This window comes from Microcebus murinus, chromosome 14 (assembly GCF_040939455.1).
Source record: "Microcebus murinus isolate Inina chromosome 14, M.murinus_Inina_mat1.0, whole genome shotgun sequence".
NCBI classification, from domain to species: Eukaryota; Metazoa; Chordata; class Mammalia; order Primates; family Cheirogaleidae; genus Microcebus; species Microcebus murinus.
Window position 1 is genome coordinate 72,098,719 of NC_134117.1, and position 16,172 is coordinate 72,114,890.

Sequence of the window (16,172 nt, forward strand, 5' to 3'; positions counted from 1 at the left end):
CCATAAAAGGAACCAAAAAAGCACACAAAAAGATAGTTGAGGCATTCATTTATTTAAAACATTCACAAATTAATATGCAAGCAGCCAAACTGGGTGAATTTCCTTAAAAGAAATTATAATGAAAGTAGCAATTCTCATATTTTATTGGCAGAACTTTTTATATTCTAAATATATTTTTCTGTATTTAAGAAGTACTGTATAATGTTATGCTAATTTCTAGTTTTATTCTTTATTGCCACCTAGTAAATGGTCTCTTTTCTCAAGGAAAGAGAATGACATGGAAGATTGAAAAGTTAAAACAAAGATAGATTTAAAAGTCCAAAATAAGAGAGAGAATACCAAATTGCCTTAAAGGAATTAAAATATTAGGCACAAAATTAGCCCCTAAATTACTTATTAAAAGCATTTGTAGTGTAGCTGGAATTTTTTTTTAATACTCTCTTTTCTGGGCTCCCATAGGCTTTATTTAAAATTCTTGTTAAAGTTCTTATTTTGTTATATCATTTTATAGTTATTTGTATATTTCTCTATTGAAGTGGAAGCTCTTTGAGGATAAAGGTTAAGTCTTTTCCTCTTTGTTTAAGCAAGCTCAGTGCTTTGTATATTGTAGATATTTAATAAATATTTCTATAATATGTTGCTTTTTAAGAAATGACCATTTAGTCATCTGGATTTATAACAAATTATTACCAAACAAATGGTTTGTGAGCCCTTAGTTTTGATAACAGGGTAATTATAAAATAAAAGTCATAAAATGTTTTCAGAAGTATTCTTTTTTCCTTTGTTTTCTGGAATAGTTTGTGTAAAATTGATACTACTTATTCCTGAAATGTTTTTGATAAATGAAATCATATAGGATTAGATGTCTTTTATAAGATTTTTAAATGCAAATTCAGTTTCTTTATTCAGATAGTGTATTTCTTGGAATATCTGTTCATAATTTGTCTTTCAATAAATTTACTTCTCTAAATTTTTAATTATATTGGCTTAAAGTTTTTAATGATATTTCCTTATTATCCACTTAAAGTCTGTAGGATATGTAGTGATATCCCCTCTTTTACCCAATTCCTACGCAATGCAGATCATATCTTTTACCCTATTTACTGTGCCCATTCCTTCCATGTACATGCCATGTATATGTCCTGTTTTAATTCCATATACATGTTATCATCATTATTATCATTGTCTTAGACAGTAGTTAGTCAAAATTTTACCATTTTTGTTTTTCTGTATTTTTTAAACATCTTTGACCCTTCATGCAGTATTTTTTCCTTCTGCTTGAAAATACAATTTAGTATTTCCTTTAGTGCAGATGTCTTCTTATATATATATGTGTATATATATTAAAAAAAATGTTTTACCTTTGCTCTCTTAGGAATTTTTCCCTGGTTATGGAATTCTAGTTTGACAGTTTACTTTATTTCAACAGTGTCTTCTAGTTTCCACTATTGCTATTGAAAAGTCAGCTTTAATCTAATTATTGCTTCTTTAAAGATAATTGTTTTTTTTTCTTATTTCAGAAAAATCTTTGGTTTTGCTCCCATATTATTTCTTTCTTATTTTCTCTCTCTTCTCCTCCTGAGAGTCCAGTTTTACCTATGTTAGATCTTCTTACTGTATGTTCTGTTTCTTCACCTCTTATTGTGTATTTTCCATTTCTTGTAACTTCGTGTTTCTTATGACTCTTCTTCTGGCTCACTAATTCTCTCATTAGCTGTATTGAATCTATTGTTAAGCATGTCATTGGTGTTTTAGTTTCAGTTGTTGTGTTTTTAGTATTAGTCTTTCTATTGGGTTCCGTTCAACCACAGAAATCTTTTATTCAATTCCTTTCCAAAATTTTCAATTTGTCTTTTATGTCTTAGACATAGAACTCTTAAACTCTTTTTTTTTTGTTTATACTAACATCTGGAATTCTTGTCTCTCTGTGTCTACTGTCTGTTATTCCTCTGGCTTCAATGTTGTGAGTGTATTGAATGGACAGTAACAGTGGAAATAAGCTTATTAAGAGGCTCTGGTAGTAGTAAAAAACAAATGATGGTAGCTTAGACCTAGTGGTGGCATTACAGAGGGAAAGATATTCAGGAGGTCAAAACAATAGGGTTGGTGGTGGATAGCACATAAATGAGAGATGTATATAAAGGATGATTACTGAGTTTTCAAATTGCATAACTGGATGCATGTTGGTGTCATCACCTTTCACAGAGGAAAGGATTATGGAAAAGGATCAGTTGTTGCTGATGGTTATTGAGTGGGGAGCATTAGGGAAATCACGAGTTCAAATTTGGATATAATAAAGTTGAGATGTTTATGAGACATCCAAGTGGTGCAATGTGTTAAGCAGTTTTCTATGCAGAAGATAGTTGACAGGTCTGTACCAGAGATAGACAGTTGTGAATCATTTGTGTATAAATATAAGTGAAGACTTGGGTATAGATTAGAACACCCAGGGAGGTATTGTTCATCTTGATGAGAGAAGAATTCTTAGAATTGCAGCATTTAATGTCTAGGTAGAGGAAGAAGATCTGGCAAAGATGACAGAGGATGTGCTGTGGAAATGTAGGACGAGAACCAGGAGTGGTTCCCATGGAAGCCACAGTAAAAGACTGTTTTAAATAGGGAGGTAATGCTCAACAATGTGATCTGCTGCTGAGAGTTAAAGAAAAATAAGAAACATTTTAAAAGCCAGTCAGATTTAGTACTGTCACCAAAGGTCATTGGTAGTTTTAGAGAGTACCATTTTATTGGTGCATTGGGGTGAGAATCCAGGTTGGAGTGGGATGAGGAGTAAGTGGGAGGTGATAAAATGAAGACAGTAAATAGTTGAGTTTAGAAATGTAAAGGGAGAGAAATGGACTGGTATCTGGGGGAGGTTGTGGGAATAACGGATATTTTCTGAAACTTTGAGCTGTGTGTAAGAGAGAGAAGTTGAATATGTGAGAAAGAGAAAGGGCAAAGCAGGGATAAGACCCCAAAAGCCTAAGTTGGGGGAATGGCTCCTGTGTTATCCCACTAGGAAAAGAAGATCAAGTGCATGCATGGGTGGCAGATGTCTGTTGTTGTATAGCAAGAATACCAGGGAATTCCACCCAATGGCTGTGTTTGTGAAGTGCCGGCTAGTCATCTGCTGAGAGTAAGGAGATGTGAAGGTGTTAGAGGCTTAGGAAAATAGGAAAGGCTTGAAATAATTTGGGGGAATAGTAGGAGAATAAGTTAATCCCTGAAATATAGTAGACCACTTTGAAAGTTAATGTATATGTTAGGATTAGATACAGTTGTCAATAAGAGAAAAACTAAAATATCAGTAGACTTGTGAATAGCAGAAAAACTAAAATATTGCTTTATAAAAGCTGTAAGTTTACTTATCTCCATGTAGTAAGTCTGAGGTGAGCAGTCCAGGCCTAGAATGTTTGTTCTTCTCCAAGAAGTTTTAGGGATGCAGGTTGCTTCCAGCTCTGCACTTACCACCCCTGGGGCATGGTCCATATGCAAACGGGGCGATAGCTATCGCATCTCTATTCTAAGCAGCAGGTTGGAAACAGAGGCAAGGAGGAGCAAAGGACATACACAAACTGTGTTTTAAGGCACCTTTCTGGAAACTGCTATAGACTATTCTGCTTCTATCCCATTAGACAGAAATTAGTCTCATGACCATTCTTAAGTGTAAGGAAGGCTGAGAATATGGTCTGAATTCTAGGTGACCAGGCACCCAGCCAAAACTAGAGGGAATAAATATTGGGACAATTAGTTGTCTCTGCCAAAATAATTATGAATTATTAAAGAATTCAATCTGCCTTGTGACTTTCTGCTTGGGTACAGTATACAGAGACGGTGGCTAATGAATTCATCCACTGTTGAGGTTTTGCCAGGTGGGTGATGGAAAGAAGCAAAAGAGCTAAACTTGTTTTAAGTTAAAAAAGCAAAGCACCAACCACTGGGAAATACAATTCCCAGTGAATTTTCCAGAAAACTCATGTAATTAGATTATAGACTAGTTAAAATACTCTCAGACAATTTTAGAAGTAGTGATGTTTCATAACACTGAGCCCATGGTTGAAATCACCCAGAAATGGCAGCAAGGGAATTCCCACAGCAAGTGCCCCAACCCATCCTGAGCTGGGGTTGGCTGGGATTCCAAAGACAGGAGCACCAAGTGCCAGGATGATCAGTCCAAAGAGTTCGTTAGGGAACTCCAGTAGTGCAGAGTGCTACAGCAGTCCTCGAGATGGACAGCAGGAGGAAAAGGGTGTGCTGTCCAGGTGCATGCTCAGTGAGGGGTCAGGCTATGGAGTTTGTATATGGAGTTTATATCAGTGTTTAAGGAATTTGGCTCTGGGTCAGCATGTTTTGCACAATGATCTAGATACTTTTGTTAGTGCCTGAGAATGTTCAAGGCCCTAGTTTGGGTTCAGGCCTGGTGGGAGAAACACACAGCTGGTTGGGTCACAGAGAGGCTAAGGCAATCTGTGATTTTGGATGAGGATGCAGAAGGAAAACAGGGAAAGTGGGGGGCCCTACAAATGAAAATAAGAATCCTACATCTGAGATGTAGTTTGAGGTATACTCAGAGGCAAATTTGTATCCTTAAATGTTTTTACTAATAAAACATTTGAAGGGAAAGAAAATAAGTGAACTAGCCATTTACCTTAAGATGTTAGGAAAAGAATAGAAGAATCAGAAGGAATTTATAACACCTAAATGAATTAGAAAACAGAAAACTGGAGCAACTAGCAAATAGCTAGTTTGAAAGAACTGAAAAAAAGTCTAGCAAACTAGTAAAACAAAGGCAAATAATTACACAAATTATAATGTAGAAGGTGGTAAGGAAAGCACATGAAGGAAATTTCATTTTTTCTTTTCTTGTCTAAATAAACTTTTATTTTAGAATAATTTTAGATTGATAGACAAGTTGCCAAGATGGAGCAAGGAGTTCCTGTGTACCCCTCATCCAGTTTCTCCAATTGTTAGCATTTTATGTTACCATTATGCATTTGTCGTGACTAGGAAACTGACCTTGGTGCATTAGTATTAATTAAATTCCAGACTTTATTTGAATTTCACCATTTTTCCACAATAATGTCCTTTTTCTGTTCCAGGATAGAATTTAGTGTGTTGCGTCACATTAAGTTGTTAGGTCTCTCCAGTCTCCTCTACTCTGTGATAATTTCTCAGTCTTCCCTTGTGTTTTCATGACCTTGAGAGGATTGAGGAGTAGTGGCCAGATATCTTGTAGAACAGCCCCCAGTCTGGGTTTGTTTGATGTTTTTCTCATTATTAGACAGGAGTCACGGATTTGGAAGAGGAATATCGCAGAAGTGAAATGCCCTTCTTGTCACATCACATCATGGGCCACATGATAGCCACATGACATCACTGATAACATTAACCTTCGCTATTTGGTTAAGGTGGTTTTTGCCAGGTTTTTCACTGTGATGTTATTATATTTCCATTTTGTTACTCTTTCTTGTCTTTGGAAGTGAGTCACTTGGTGTAGCCCACCCTCCTACGTGGGGAAAGGAGCAAGAAGTAAGCTCTACCTCCTAGCGGAGTGAGTATGCATGTATATATTGTTTTGAATTCTTCCATAGGGAGATTTGTCTCTTCTCCCCAATTATTTATTTAGTCATCTGTTTACATCACTACGAACTCATGTATATTTTATAATTTGTGTTAAAGTTCACTGTTACTTATTTTGTTGCTCAAATTGTTTTAGCTCTGGCCACTGGGAGATACTTCAGGTTGGCTCCTGTGTTCCTTTGACATACCCCAGACTTGTGTGTTTTGTGTCCTTCGTTGCTTTATGGTATTATAAGGTACTTCAGGCTTCATTTGAAGTTTTCTTTGCCTCAGCCCCAAATTCAGCCATTTAACCAAGGAGCTTTATTTATTTATTTATTGGAGAATAGTATTTAGAAACCAAGATCTGGGCACTGGGTATACTTGTTGCTACTATAATATTATTTCTAGGCCCTGGACATTTCTTTTTAATAGGTTGAAAAATAACCACATGGTTTAATGGAATAAATATTTCTTGAAAAATATAAATGAAGAAAATGAATTCTGTCTCATTCTAGCAACTGAAGCTGGAAAAAATAGAAAAAAAAAAAAAAAAAGAAAGTGAATTCTGGAAACTCTAATAGTAGTGACCAGCATATTCAGTGCTATCTGACCCAGTGCCAAGCACTGTGCTGAGGGCTTCACATGTAATTCGTCATCTGGTCATTATCACATCCTATGACATTGGTGCTGCTAGTATTTCTGTTTTATTGATGATGAAACTGAGGCACAGAGAGATCAAGAAACTTGACTAAGATAATGTACCAAGTAAATGACAAAACTGGAATCAAAGAGGTAAAATTAAAATAAGGTATGTGACCATTGGGAATTATTGCTTATGTCTAAAATCTAGAGGAAGCTTGTGAGAAATTATTATAATCAGTAAAATAGTATATTTGAGGAAACCCAGTTTATCAATTTTTCTTTTATTCTTCATGCTTTTTGTGTATTATCTAAGACATATATGACTTTTTCAAAGTCACAAACATTTTTCTCCTGTTTACTCCTGAAATTTTATAGGTTTAGTTCTTACATTTAGATTTGTGATTTATTCTGAATTTTTGTTGTGGTATGATATAAAGATTAATGTTAATTTTTTCATGCACATGTCTGGTTATTCCATCATTATTTTTTGAAAAGTCTGTCCTTTCTCCATTGAATTACCATTCAATGATAATTTCTCCATTGAATTGAATCACTTGTCAAAATCAATTGATAATATATGTGTAGAAACATATCCAAACTCTATTCTGCTCAATTGATTTATACAACTATCCTTAGGCTAATGTATCTTGATTATTATAGCTCTATAATAAATCTAGAAATCAAATAATATAATTCCTTCAATGTTTTTTTCCCCAAAATTATTGTTGCTATTTTAGATTCTTTGCATTTCCATCTATAATAGTTTGAATGTTTGTCTTCCCAAACCTCATGTTGAAATTTGATCTCAACATGGGAGCTGGGCGCCTAATGGAAGGTGTTTGGGTCATGGGGTATATCCCTCATGAATAGATTAATGTCCTTCCTGGTGGGGATGATGAGTAAGTTCTCATTCTGCTACTTCCTGCAAGAGCTGGTTGTCAAAAAGAGCCCAGCACTTCCCTCCCCTCTTTCACCATATGGTCTCGGCACAGGCTTCCTTCAATTCTGAAGTGGTTGGAAGCAGCCTGAGGCCCTTACCAGATACCCAGTCTTGAACCTTCCAGCCTGCAGAACTGTGAGGTAAATAAACATCTTTTCTTTATAAATTACTCAGCCCTAGGTAGTCCTTTATAGCAACACTACACAGAGTAAGACACCATATAAATTTTAGAATTAGCTTGTCAGTTTCTACAAAAATCCTGATGGAATTTTGATTGAGACATCATTGAATCTATAGAACAATGGGGAGAGATTTGAAATTCTAACAATATTGAGTCTTCCAAAGACAATGCATATCTCTCTATTTACTTAGGTATTCCTTAATTTCTCTGAATAGTGCTTTCTATTTTTCAGTGTACTAGTGTTAATCATGTTTTAAATTTATTTCCAAGGATTTCAGTTTTTTTATATTATTAAATTTTAAGATTTTCATTTTAGATTGTTTGTTGCTAACATATAGAAATACAGTTGATTTTCAAATTCTGATTCTGTATCCTGCACGCTTGCTAAACTTATTTATAAATTTCTAACAGCTTTTCTGTAGATTACATATGATTTTCTACATATGTGATCATACTATCTCTGACTAAGAGTTTTATACTTCTTTAGAAATCTTTATCTTATTTATTTATTTATTTTCTCACAGCACTGGCTAATACTTCCAGAACAGTGTTGTAAAGATATGGTAGGAGCAGATCCTCCACTTTTTCCAAATCTTAGGGGGAAAGAATTCATTCTTTCACTCTTAAGTCTGTTGTTAGCCACAGGTTTTTTGTAGATGTCCTTTATCAGGTGGAGCGTGTTCCCTTTGATTCATAGTTTGCTGACGGTTTCATAGGGAATGGGAATTGAATTTTGTGAAATTCTTTTCTGAATCTATTGAGATGATTATATAGTAAAATATTTTTTTTTCTTTTTAAATCTATTTATATGGTGAATTTCATTGATTATTTTTGAAATGTTACCCAACTTTACATTCTTGGATAAATTCCACTTGGTCATGATGTACTATAATTTTTATTAATATATATTTCTGGATTTGATTTGCCAAATTTTATTAAAGATTTTTGTATTTCTCTTCATGAATGCATGTTGATTTGTAGTTTTCTTCCAGTGTCTTTGATACTGGTATCAGGGGAGTTATTTTGGACTGATGTATGTCCACAAAATATGTTGACGGTATTTGGAGATGAGGCCTTTAAAAAGGTAACTAAAGTTAGATGAGGTCCTGATTGTGGGGCCCTAATCCGATATGATTTGTGTACCCAAAAGAAGAGGAAAAGACAATAGGGATGCATGTGCAAAGGGAGAAGACCATGTGAAGATTCAGCTAGAAGGTGCCCATCTGTAAGCCAATGATAGAGGCCTCAGGAGAAGCCACACACACTCACACCTTGATCTTAGCCTTCCAGCCTCCAGGACTGTGGGAAAATACATTTCTGTTGTTCAGGCCACCCAGTGTGGGTTATGGAAAGTGTTGACTTCTTTTGTTTTCTGGAAAGCTGGTATAGAATTGATACTGTTGTTTTCCTTAAATGTTTTTTAGAATTTGCCAGTTAAGCTATTTTGGCCTGGGTATTTTCTTTGTATTAGGATTTTAAATTATGAATTCAACTTCCTGGATACAGTGCTACTCAGATTATGTATTTCTTCTTGACTGAGCTGTGGTACTTTGTGTCCTTTATTTGTTCATCTCATGTACATTGTCAAATGTATTGACATAAAATTATTGATAATATTCCCATAAAATTGTTTTCATTTTATAGAAAATATAGTGATGGGCCCCCCTCTTCATTCCTGAGATTGTTAGGTTCTTATTTCTTTTATTTCTTTTTTTTTTAATTTCAGGATATTACAGGGGTACAAATGTTTAGGTTATGTATATTGCCTTTGCCCCACTCGAGTCTTCAAGCATGTCCATCCCACAGACAGTGTGGACTGCACCCATTAGGTATGAATATACCCATTCCCTTCCTCCCCCCTCCCATCTGCTCGATACCCAATGAATGTTATGGCTATATACGCAGTTAAGTGTTGATCAGTTAACACCAATTTGATGATGAGTACATGTGGTGCTTTTTTTCCCATTCCTGAGATACTTCACTTAGTAGAATGAGTTCCAGCTCTATGCAGGATAATACAAAAGGTGCTAGATCACCATTGTTTCTTATAGCTGAATAGTACTCCATGGTATACATATACCACATTTTATTAATCCACTTATGGATTGATGGGCACTTTGGTTGTTTCCACATCTTTGCAATTGTGGATTGTGCTGCTATAAACATTTGAGTGCAGATGTCTTTTTTTATAGAATGTCTTTTGTTCTTTTGGGTAGATGCCCAAGTAATGGAATTGCTGGATCAAATGGTAGATCTACTTGTATCTCCTTGAGGTCTCTCCATATTGTTTTCCACAGATGTTGTACTAGTTTGTAGTCCCACCAGCAATGTATGAGTGTTCCTGTCTCTCTGAATCCATGCCAACTTTTATTGTTTTGGGACTTTTTGATAAAGGCCATTCTCTTTGGGGATAAATGATATCTCTCTCATTGTGGTTTTGATTTGCATTTCCCTGATGATTAGAGATGTTGAGCATTTTTTACTATGTTTGTTGGCCATTATTCTGTCTTCTTTTGAAAAGTTTATGTTCATGTCCTTTGCCCACTTTTTGTTACAGTTTTTAAATTTTTTCTTGCTGATTTTCCTGAGTTCTATATAGATTCTAGTTATCAGCCCTTTATCGGAAGTATAACATGCTAGTATTTTCTCCCATTCTCTAGGTTGTCTGTCTGCTCTCGTAACCATTTCTTTGGCTGTGTAGAAGCTTTTTAATTTGATCAGGTCCCATTTATTTATTTTTGTTGTTGCTGTGATTGCCTTTGGGGTCTTCTTCATAAATTCTTTGCCTAGGCCAATGTCTATAAGATTTTTTCCAACATTGTCTTCTAGAATTCTTGTAGTTTCATGCCTTAGGTCAAAATCTGTGGGACACAGCTAAGGGACTCCTGAGAGGAAAATTTATATCTATAAATCTCTACATCCAAAATACAAAAAGATCACAAATAAACATTCTAATGCATCATCTAAAAGAACTGGAAAAATATGAGCAAACCGACCTCAAACCCAGCAGAAGAAAAGATATACAAAGATCAGAGCAGAACTAAATTAAATTGATAACAAAAAACTATACAAAAGATTAATAAAACAAAAGTTGGTTCTTTGAAAAAATAATCAAAATTTACACATCTCTGGCTAGATTAACAAAAAGCAGAAAAGATGAACTCTAATAAGCTCCATCAGGAATGAAAATGGAGAAATTACAACTGATGCCACGGAAATACAAAATATCATTTATGAATACTATAAAAACCTCTATGCACATAAACTGGAAAATGTGGAGGAAAGGGACAAATTCTTAGAAATACACAGCCTCCCTAGACTCAATCGGGAAGAAATAGAATTCTCCAACAGACCAATATCAAGTACTGATATTGAAACAGCAATAAAAACCTTCCTAAAAAGAAAAGTCCCGGACCAGATGATTTCACACCCGAATTTTATCAGACCTACAAAGAAGTGGTGCCTATCCTGAAGAAATTATTCCATAACATTGAGAAGGATAGAATCTTTCCCAATACATTTTATGAAGCCAACATCACCCTGATACCAAAACCAGGAAAGGATGCAACAGAAAAAGAAAACTACAAACCAATATCACTTATGAATATAGATGCAAAAATTCTTAAGAAAATTATAGCAAACTGAATTCAGGTGCTTATCAAAAACATAATCTATCATGACCAAATGGGCTTCATCCCAGAGATACAGGAATGGCTGAACAAACGCAAATCTATAAATGTAATGCACCACATAAATAGAAGCAAAAACAAAGACCATATGATCCTCTCAATGTTTCTGTATTTCTTGATTAATCTGTCAAAAACTCAATTTTATTGATCTTTTGAATAAAGCATGTGTGGTTTTATTTTATTGATTTCTGCTTTTACTATCATTTCCTTTCTTCTACTCCTTTGAATTTAATTTTGTCTTGTTTAAATTTCTAAAGGTGGTTGTTTTCATCATTAGATTTTAGGCCTTTCTATTTTCCTCATAGAAGCTTTCAATACTGTACATTTCCCATAAAGCATTGCTTTGGCTCCATCCTTTCAATATGTTGTTTTATTCACCTTCATGAAGTTCAAGATATTTTCTAGATTCCCTGATGACTTATTCTTTGACTCATTGCTTAAATAGAAATTGTTGCTTAGTTTCTAAATATTTGGGCATTTTTCCTGTCTTATTATTATTGATTGCTATTTAATTCCATTATAGTCTGTGAGAGTATTTGTATATTTTGTCACATATATGATAAACTGTGATTTCAAAATTTATCAATTTAATGGTAATTGTTTTATAGCCTGGAATATTATCTTTGTGAATGTTTCATGGGTACTTGGATATATATTCTGTGGTTTGGGGGTGAAATGTTATATACTTTTAAATTAAATTAGGACAATGTGAATGATATTGTGTTTCAAGTCTTCCATGTCCTTTTTTTTTTTTATTATTAATACTTCTTATGTCAATTACTGAAAGAAAAACTTTGTGAGTATGTCTTTCTCCTTTCAATTCTATTAGTTTTTACTTCATGTAATTTGGAGTTTTACTATTATCTGTATACATAGTTTGAGTTGTATTTCTTAATCAATTGGCATCTATATCATTATGTAACATTCTTTTTTGTCCCTGGTAACATTCCTTGTTCTTAAGTCTACTTTGTCTGATATTAATATAGCCATGCCAGCTTTCTTTTGACTAGTATTAGAATGGTGTCTCATTTCTATACTTTTAACTTAATTGTGCCTTTATATTTAAAGTAGGTTTTTTTAATGAGCAGCATATACTTCGGTCTTGCCTTTTTAAAAAAAAATCCAGTATGACGATCTCTGCCTTGTCAGTGGAGTTTAGAGACCATTTGCATGGAAGGTAATTATTTATATTCCAGGTTGGCAAACTATGGCCTACAGGCCCACCACTTGTTTTTGTAAATAAAATTTTATTGGAAGATAGCCACACCCACTTATTTATGTATTGTCTATGGCTGCTTTTGCAGCCATAGGTACCCCTCCTTCCGCCCCTCGTCCACTGTATGCTTGTCTTCTTGCTTCTTTCCTCTAATTTCTGCTAGAATCTGTCTTTTCTGCAGAGGCACTCTGTCTGGCGGTGTTATTCGTCCACCATCGTGCTCCACCCCCTTGATTATTATATTCTTTTATCTTATTTTCTATTTATTATTTTTCTTTATGATATCCTTCTTTCTACTTCCTTTGGGTTTCCTCATTTTTTTTTGTTTAGCCTATGTGATTAAATACAAAACTCATTTTTCTCTGATTTTTTTGTCATTTTCATAAACATATTTAAAACTATAGATTTTGCCTTCAAACACAGCTTCAGATACTCTGCATTAGTTTTGGTATGTTGTTCCTTTGTTGATATAAGATTTATTCATATATTATAATAATTCATACTTTCTCTTTGATTTCCTTTTTAACACACATTCAGGAATGCACTTTTTAGTTTCCAAAGTGCTTATTTACTGTATTTTTTACTGATTTTATAATATGCCATGTCACAAAATATCTAAATTATATTTAAGGGTACCATGATATGAGAAACAATACTCTAATTTCTCAATACTGAGTTCAGAAAAATTTCTCCCTTGGCTACTTATCTGAAAGATTCTGCACAGAGAATTAACAAAGTAATTAGCAACATTCATATAATAAACCCAGGAATGAGTTTCCTTGGGGTGGTTCATACTATGTTCTTCAATAAAGCCTACATCAACTTTCTACATTGATTTTACACAAGTAGTTAAAGTGAGACTTTGTAACACAGTATTCTTTAATCAAGAAGTAGACTCTGAAACACAGAAGATTATGTTCTATAGATCTTAATATATAGGTTCTGCAGGTTGTATGTATTTAGGATTAATTTAAAGAGTACTTTCTTGGGTAATATGGCAGTTAGGAACAAAGGAACTGCTCCATAATCAATTCCCTGAGGATAATCCTAGAAGAAGGATCATCTTTGCTATGTTATTTTTTTCAAAGCAGAAGGAAAAGAGATTAATATAAAAGATAAAGTTAAGATGTTTCAAAAATAGGAAAACTAGGTACAAATTTCCCTCATGTAGCTTGCTTTTTCTTATTAAGGCTGCATCTTTCCGTGTGTGTAAGTGCTTTCCATTTGATCAGTTCTTTTCTTGTCTGTGTTCAGTGAAGGATTACAAGAGAGATGACTCTGTTACAGAAGACCTGGATTTCAGGGAGACTTTGCCTTCATCAAGTCAGAAAAAGAAATCAAAGGTAAGACTAAACGGAGAAGGACCTCTGCTAGTGGACTGTGGCTGATGCCTATATCACTGACTGAACTTTCTGGGGAATAGGTATCTATCTTGTTTTCCTCTCTAAACTGATTTCTCAATTCTTTGTCCCCCTGATGTTGAAGGTGACCAAAATAGGGATTTAAAAGAGTGGAACATATTACAGTTCTAAAGAAAATCCCTTTCAATGCTTCTCTGAAAATTTTACTTATTTTGGCATTTATTTCATTTTGTGTTACAGAGACACAAAATAAATTTCACATGAAGTATGTAGCACCCTTAAATATATGGATGAATGGACTTTTTCATTGATAGAGATGGCATGGCACAGTGTCTCCAAACTGTGGAAAAGTAGAGGGCAGTAAAAATTCTGTGACAAAACCTCTACCCTCAACACTACCCTCCTGTGGAGACACTGCCAGGGTTAGAGTACCAAAAAGGGACATGCATTTTCATCTTGTGGGTGCCTTGCATTTTTTTCTTTTATCAAGTCAAAGGAGCTTTGGAATGCCAAGCTGCTGTCCTCGCACTTGATTCCAGCAGCAACAGAGATAAAAGTCAGTACCAAGAACAAATGCTGTGCCCCTACTCCCCCAATTTAGCTGCCACCTCCACCCAAGGTGACCAGGCAGGAGTGCTACTTTTAAGAACAACATTGTAGCTTGTATATTTTCTCGTATAGGAGTGTATCCATTCCTCCTTTATACATAAGGTGGCCATATCAATGTCAACATTGCACCTCTGGCTGGCAACCTCTAGCTCTGAGTGCAGTGTTGGGTTCTCAGTCCGCTACTAGTGCTTTTCTCTGATCAGAATGATTTTCCACTTGAAGTACAGATGATTTGAAAATAAGCAGCTTCACAGAATGCCTCAAGTAGATCCTTTATATTATGTAACCTTGCTTGACTCTCTTCCAAAAGTGAATACATTTTGTGATTTTGTTTTTATTATTATTATTATTATTACTTGATTTTATGGCTTGGCCTATCTAGGATGAGTTTCAATATCTTTTAAAGTTTTCTTTTAGAAAAGAAGAGCTTAGAATATTCCTGGATGGTTTTTTAGAGCATATTGGGAAAATTAGCTGATTTTATCATAATTTGCTTTTCTTATATTTCATGAAGCCATTAATTTTGTAGCCACTTGATGTCCTTTCAGATATGTCCCCTGTCTAGACTCATAGACTTGTGGGTGGTTAGATTTGGAAGAAATTTAGAGAAATTTTTATTCTAACACTCATTTTAGTGATGGAGTAACTGAGCCCCAGAAAGCCAGAGTAATTTGTGCCTGATTATACAGCTTTTCAGTCACAGAGAAAAGACTAGAAACTAGGCTCTGAGTTCCCAGTATTGCTCTTTTCACTTGTCCTCATAAATCCTTGATGCACACAGTGCAACAAAGCTAACTTAGGCTCCTCGGAAAAAATTATCTTTAATTTGACATTAATTTGATTCAGTGAGCAACCTCTGAAAGACCTTGCATCTTTATAATTTATTGTATTTCTCCCTGTTACTTCTTGGTGTTGTTAGACAAATCACATCTCATTCAGTCAGAGGCATGCTAGAGTCCTCAGTGAGAGTTCAGTTTGAATGCAGCCATCTAGAACAGTTTGCTTCTTTGAAAATATAATCAAGTTGATTTTGAAGTGTGACTTTAAAGATGTTTCAGGTATGAATTGTGTTAGGAATTCTCACTCAGATGATGTCACTTTTTCTAAGTAAATGAGCTGTATCCAGATGACTTTTAAACATGACTCATAGGAGAGGGGAGGGGTCATGTGTGTGTAATAGCACTTTTCCACTTTTCTTCTATCCCATTTTATTCAAAATCACCGAATTCCAATTTTAATTATCCTGAAATTAATTTTTGGAGATTTGTTTTACCAATTAGTGTTGATAAAATAGTTTTCAGGACTAAGTCAATTCTGTAAAGCTCATTTCATTTAATGTATCGGTCAGCCATGTAGTTTAAGAAGAAGGAATCTTAAGGGGACATTTTCCTGAGATATTTCAAAGTAAAAGAATTAAATACATACCAAACAAACACTAACAATAGAGAAATGGGGTAGCTGTGGCATCATCAGACAAAATAGACTTACACGCAAAAAGCATTAAGTATTAAGAGGTCCCTATACAATGCTAAAAGGTTTAGTTCATAAGGAAGATAAAAGAATTCTACATTTATAAGTACCTAATAGCCTCATAATATATAAATCAGTATTTGACAGAATTATAAGGAGGAATTAATAAATTTACTATGATATTGGGCTAAGATATATATCTCTTCTGCTAATAGATTAGACAGTTGGTTAAGAGTATAGGAAATATTTTTTAAAATTGGCAAGGTGGCATATATATATATGAACATATATAGAACTTAGAAATTAGATAGCACACATTCTTTTAGAGCATACATGGATCATTTATAAAAATTTACCATGTACTAAATTATAAAGTATATCTCAGTTAATGTCAAATAACCTTTATAATACTTACTGTGTTTTCTGACATAAAAGCAATTCAGTAGAGGAAAATCAGAAAAAGTGAAATATACATTTGGAATTTAAAAACACACATTTCTATACT

At 34.3% G+C, this 16,172-nt stretch overlaps 1 protein-coding gene across 9 annotated transcripts in view; it reads left to right on the plus strand.

Annotated features, from left to right (window-relative positions):
- The window catches only part of LOC105863935 (protein tyrosine phosphatase non-receptor type 20), a 118,750-nt gene that overhangs the window by 28,228 nt on the left and 74,350 nt on the right, over positions 1-16,172 (plus strand). For all 9 annotated transcript variants that reach the window (XM_076010245.1, XM_076010244.1, XM_020280521.2 and 6 more), the window contains one exon: positions 13,482-13,570. In XM_076010245.1, coding sequence (XP_075866360.1) covers positions 13,482-13,570 — 89 coding nt within the window. The remainder of the gene's footprint in view (positions 1-13,481; positions 13,571-16,172) is intronic.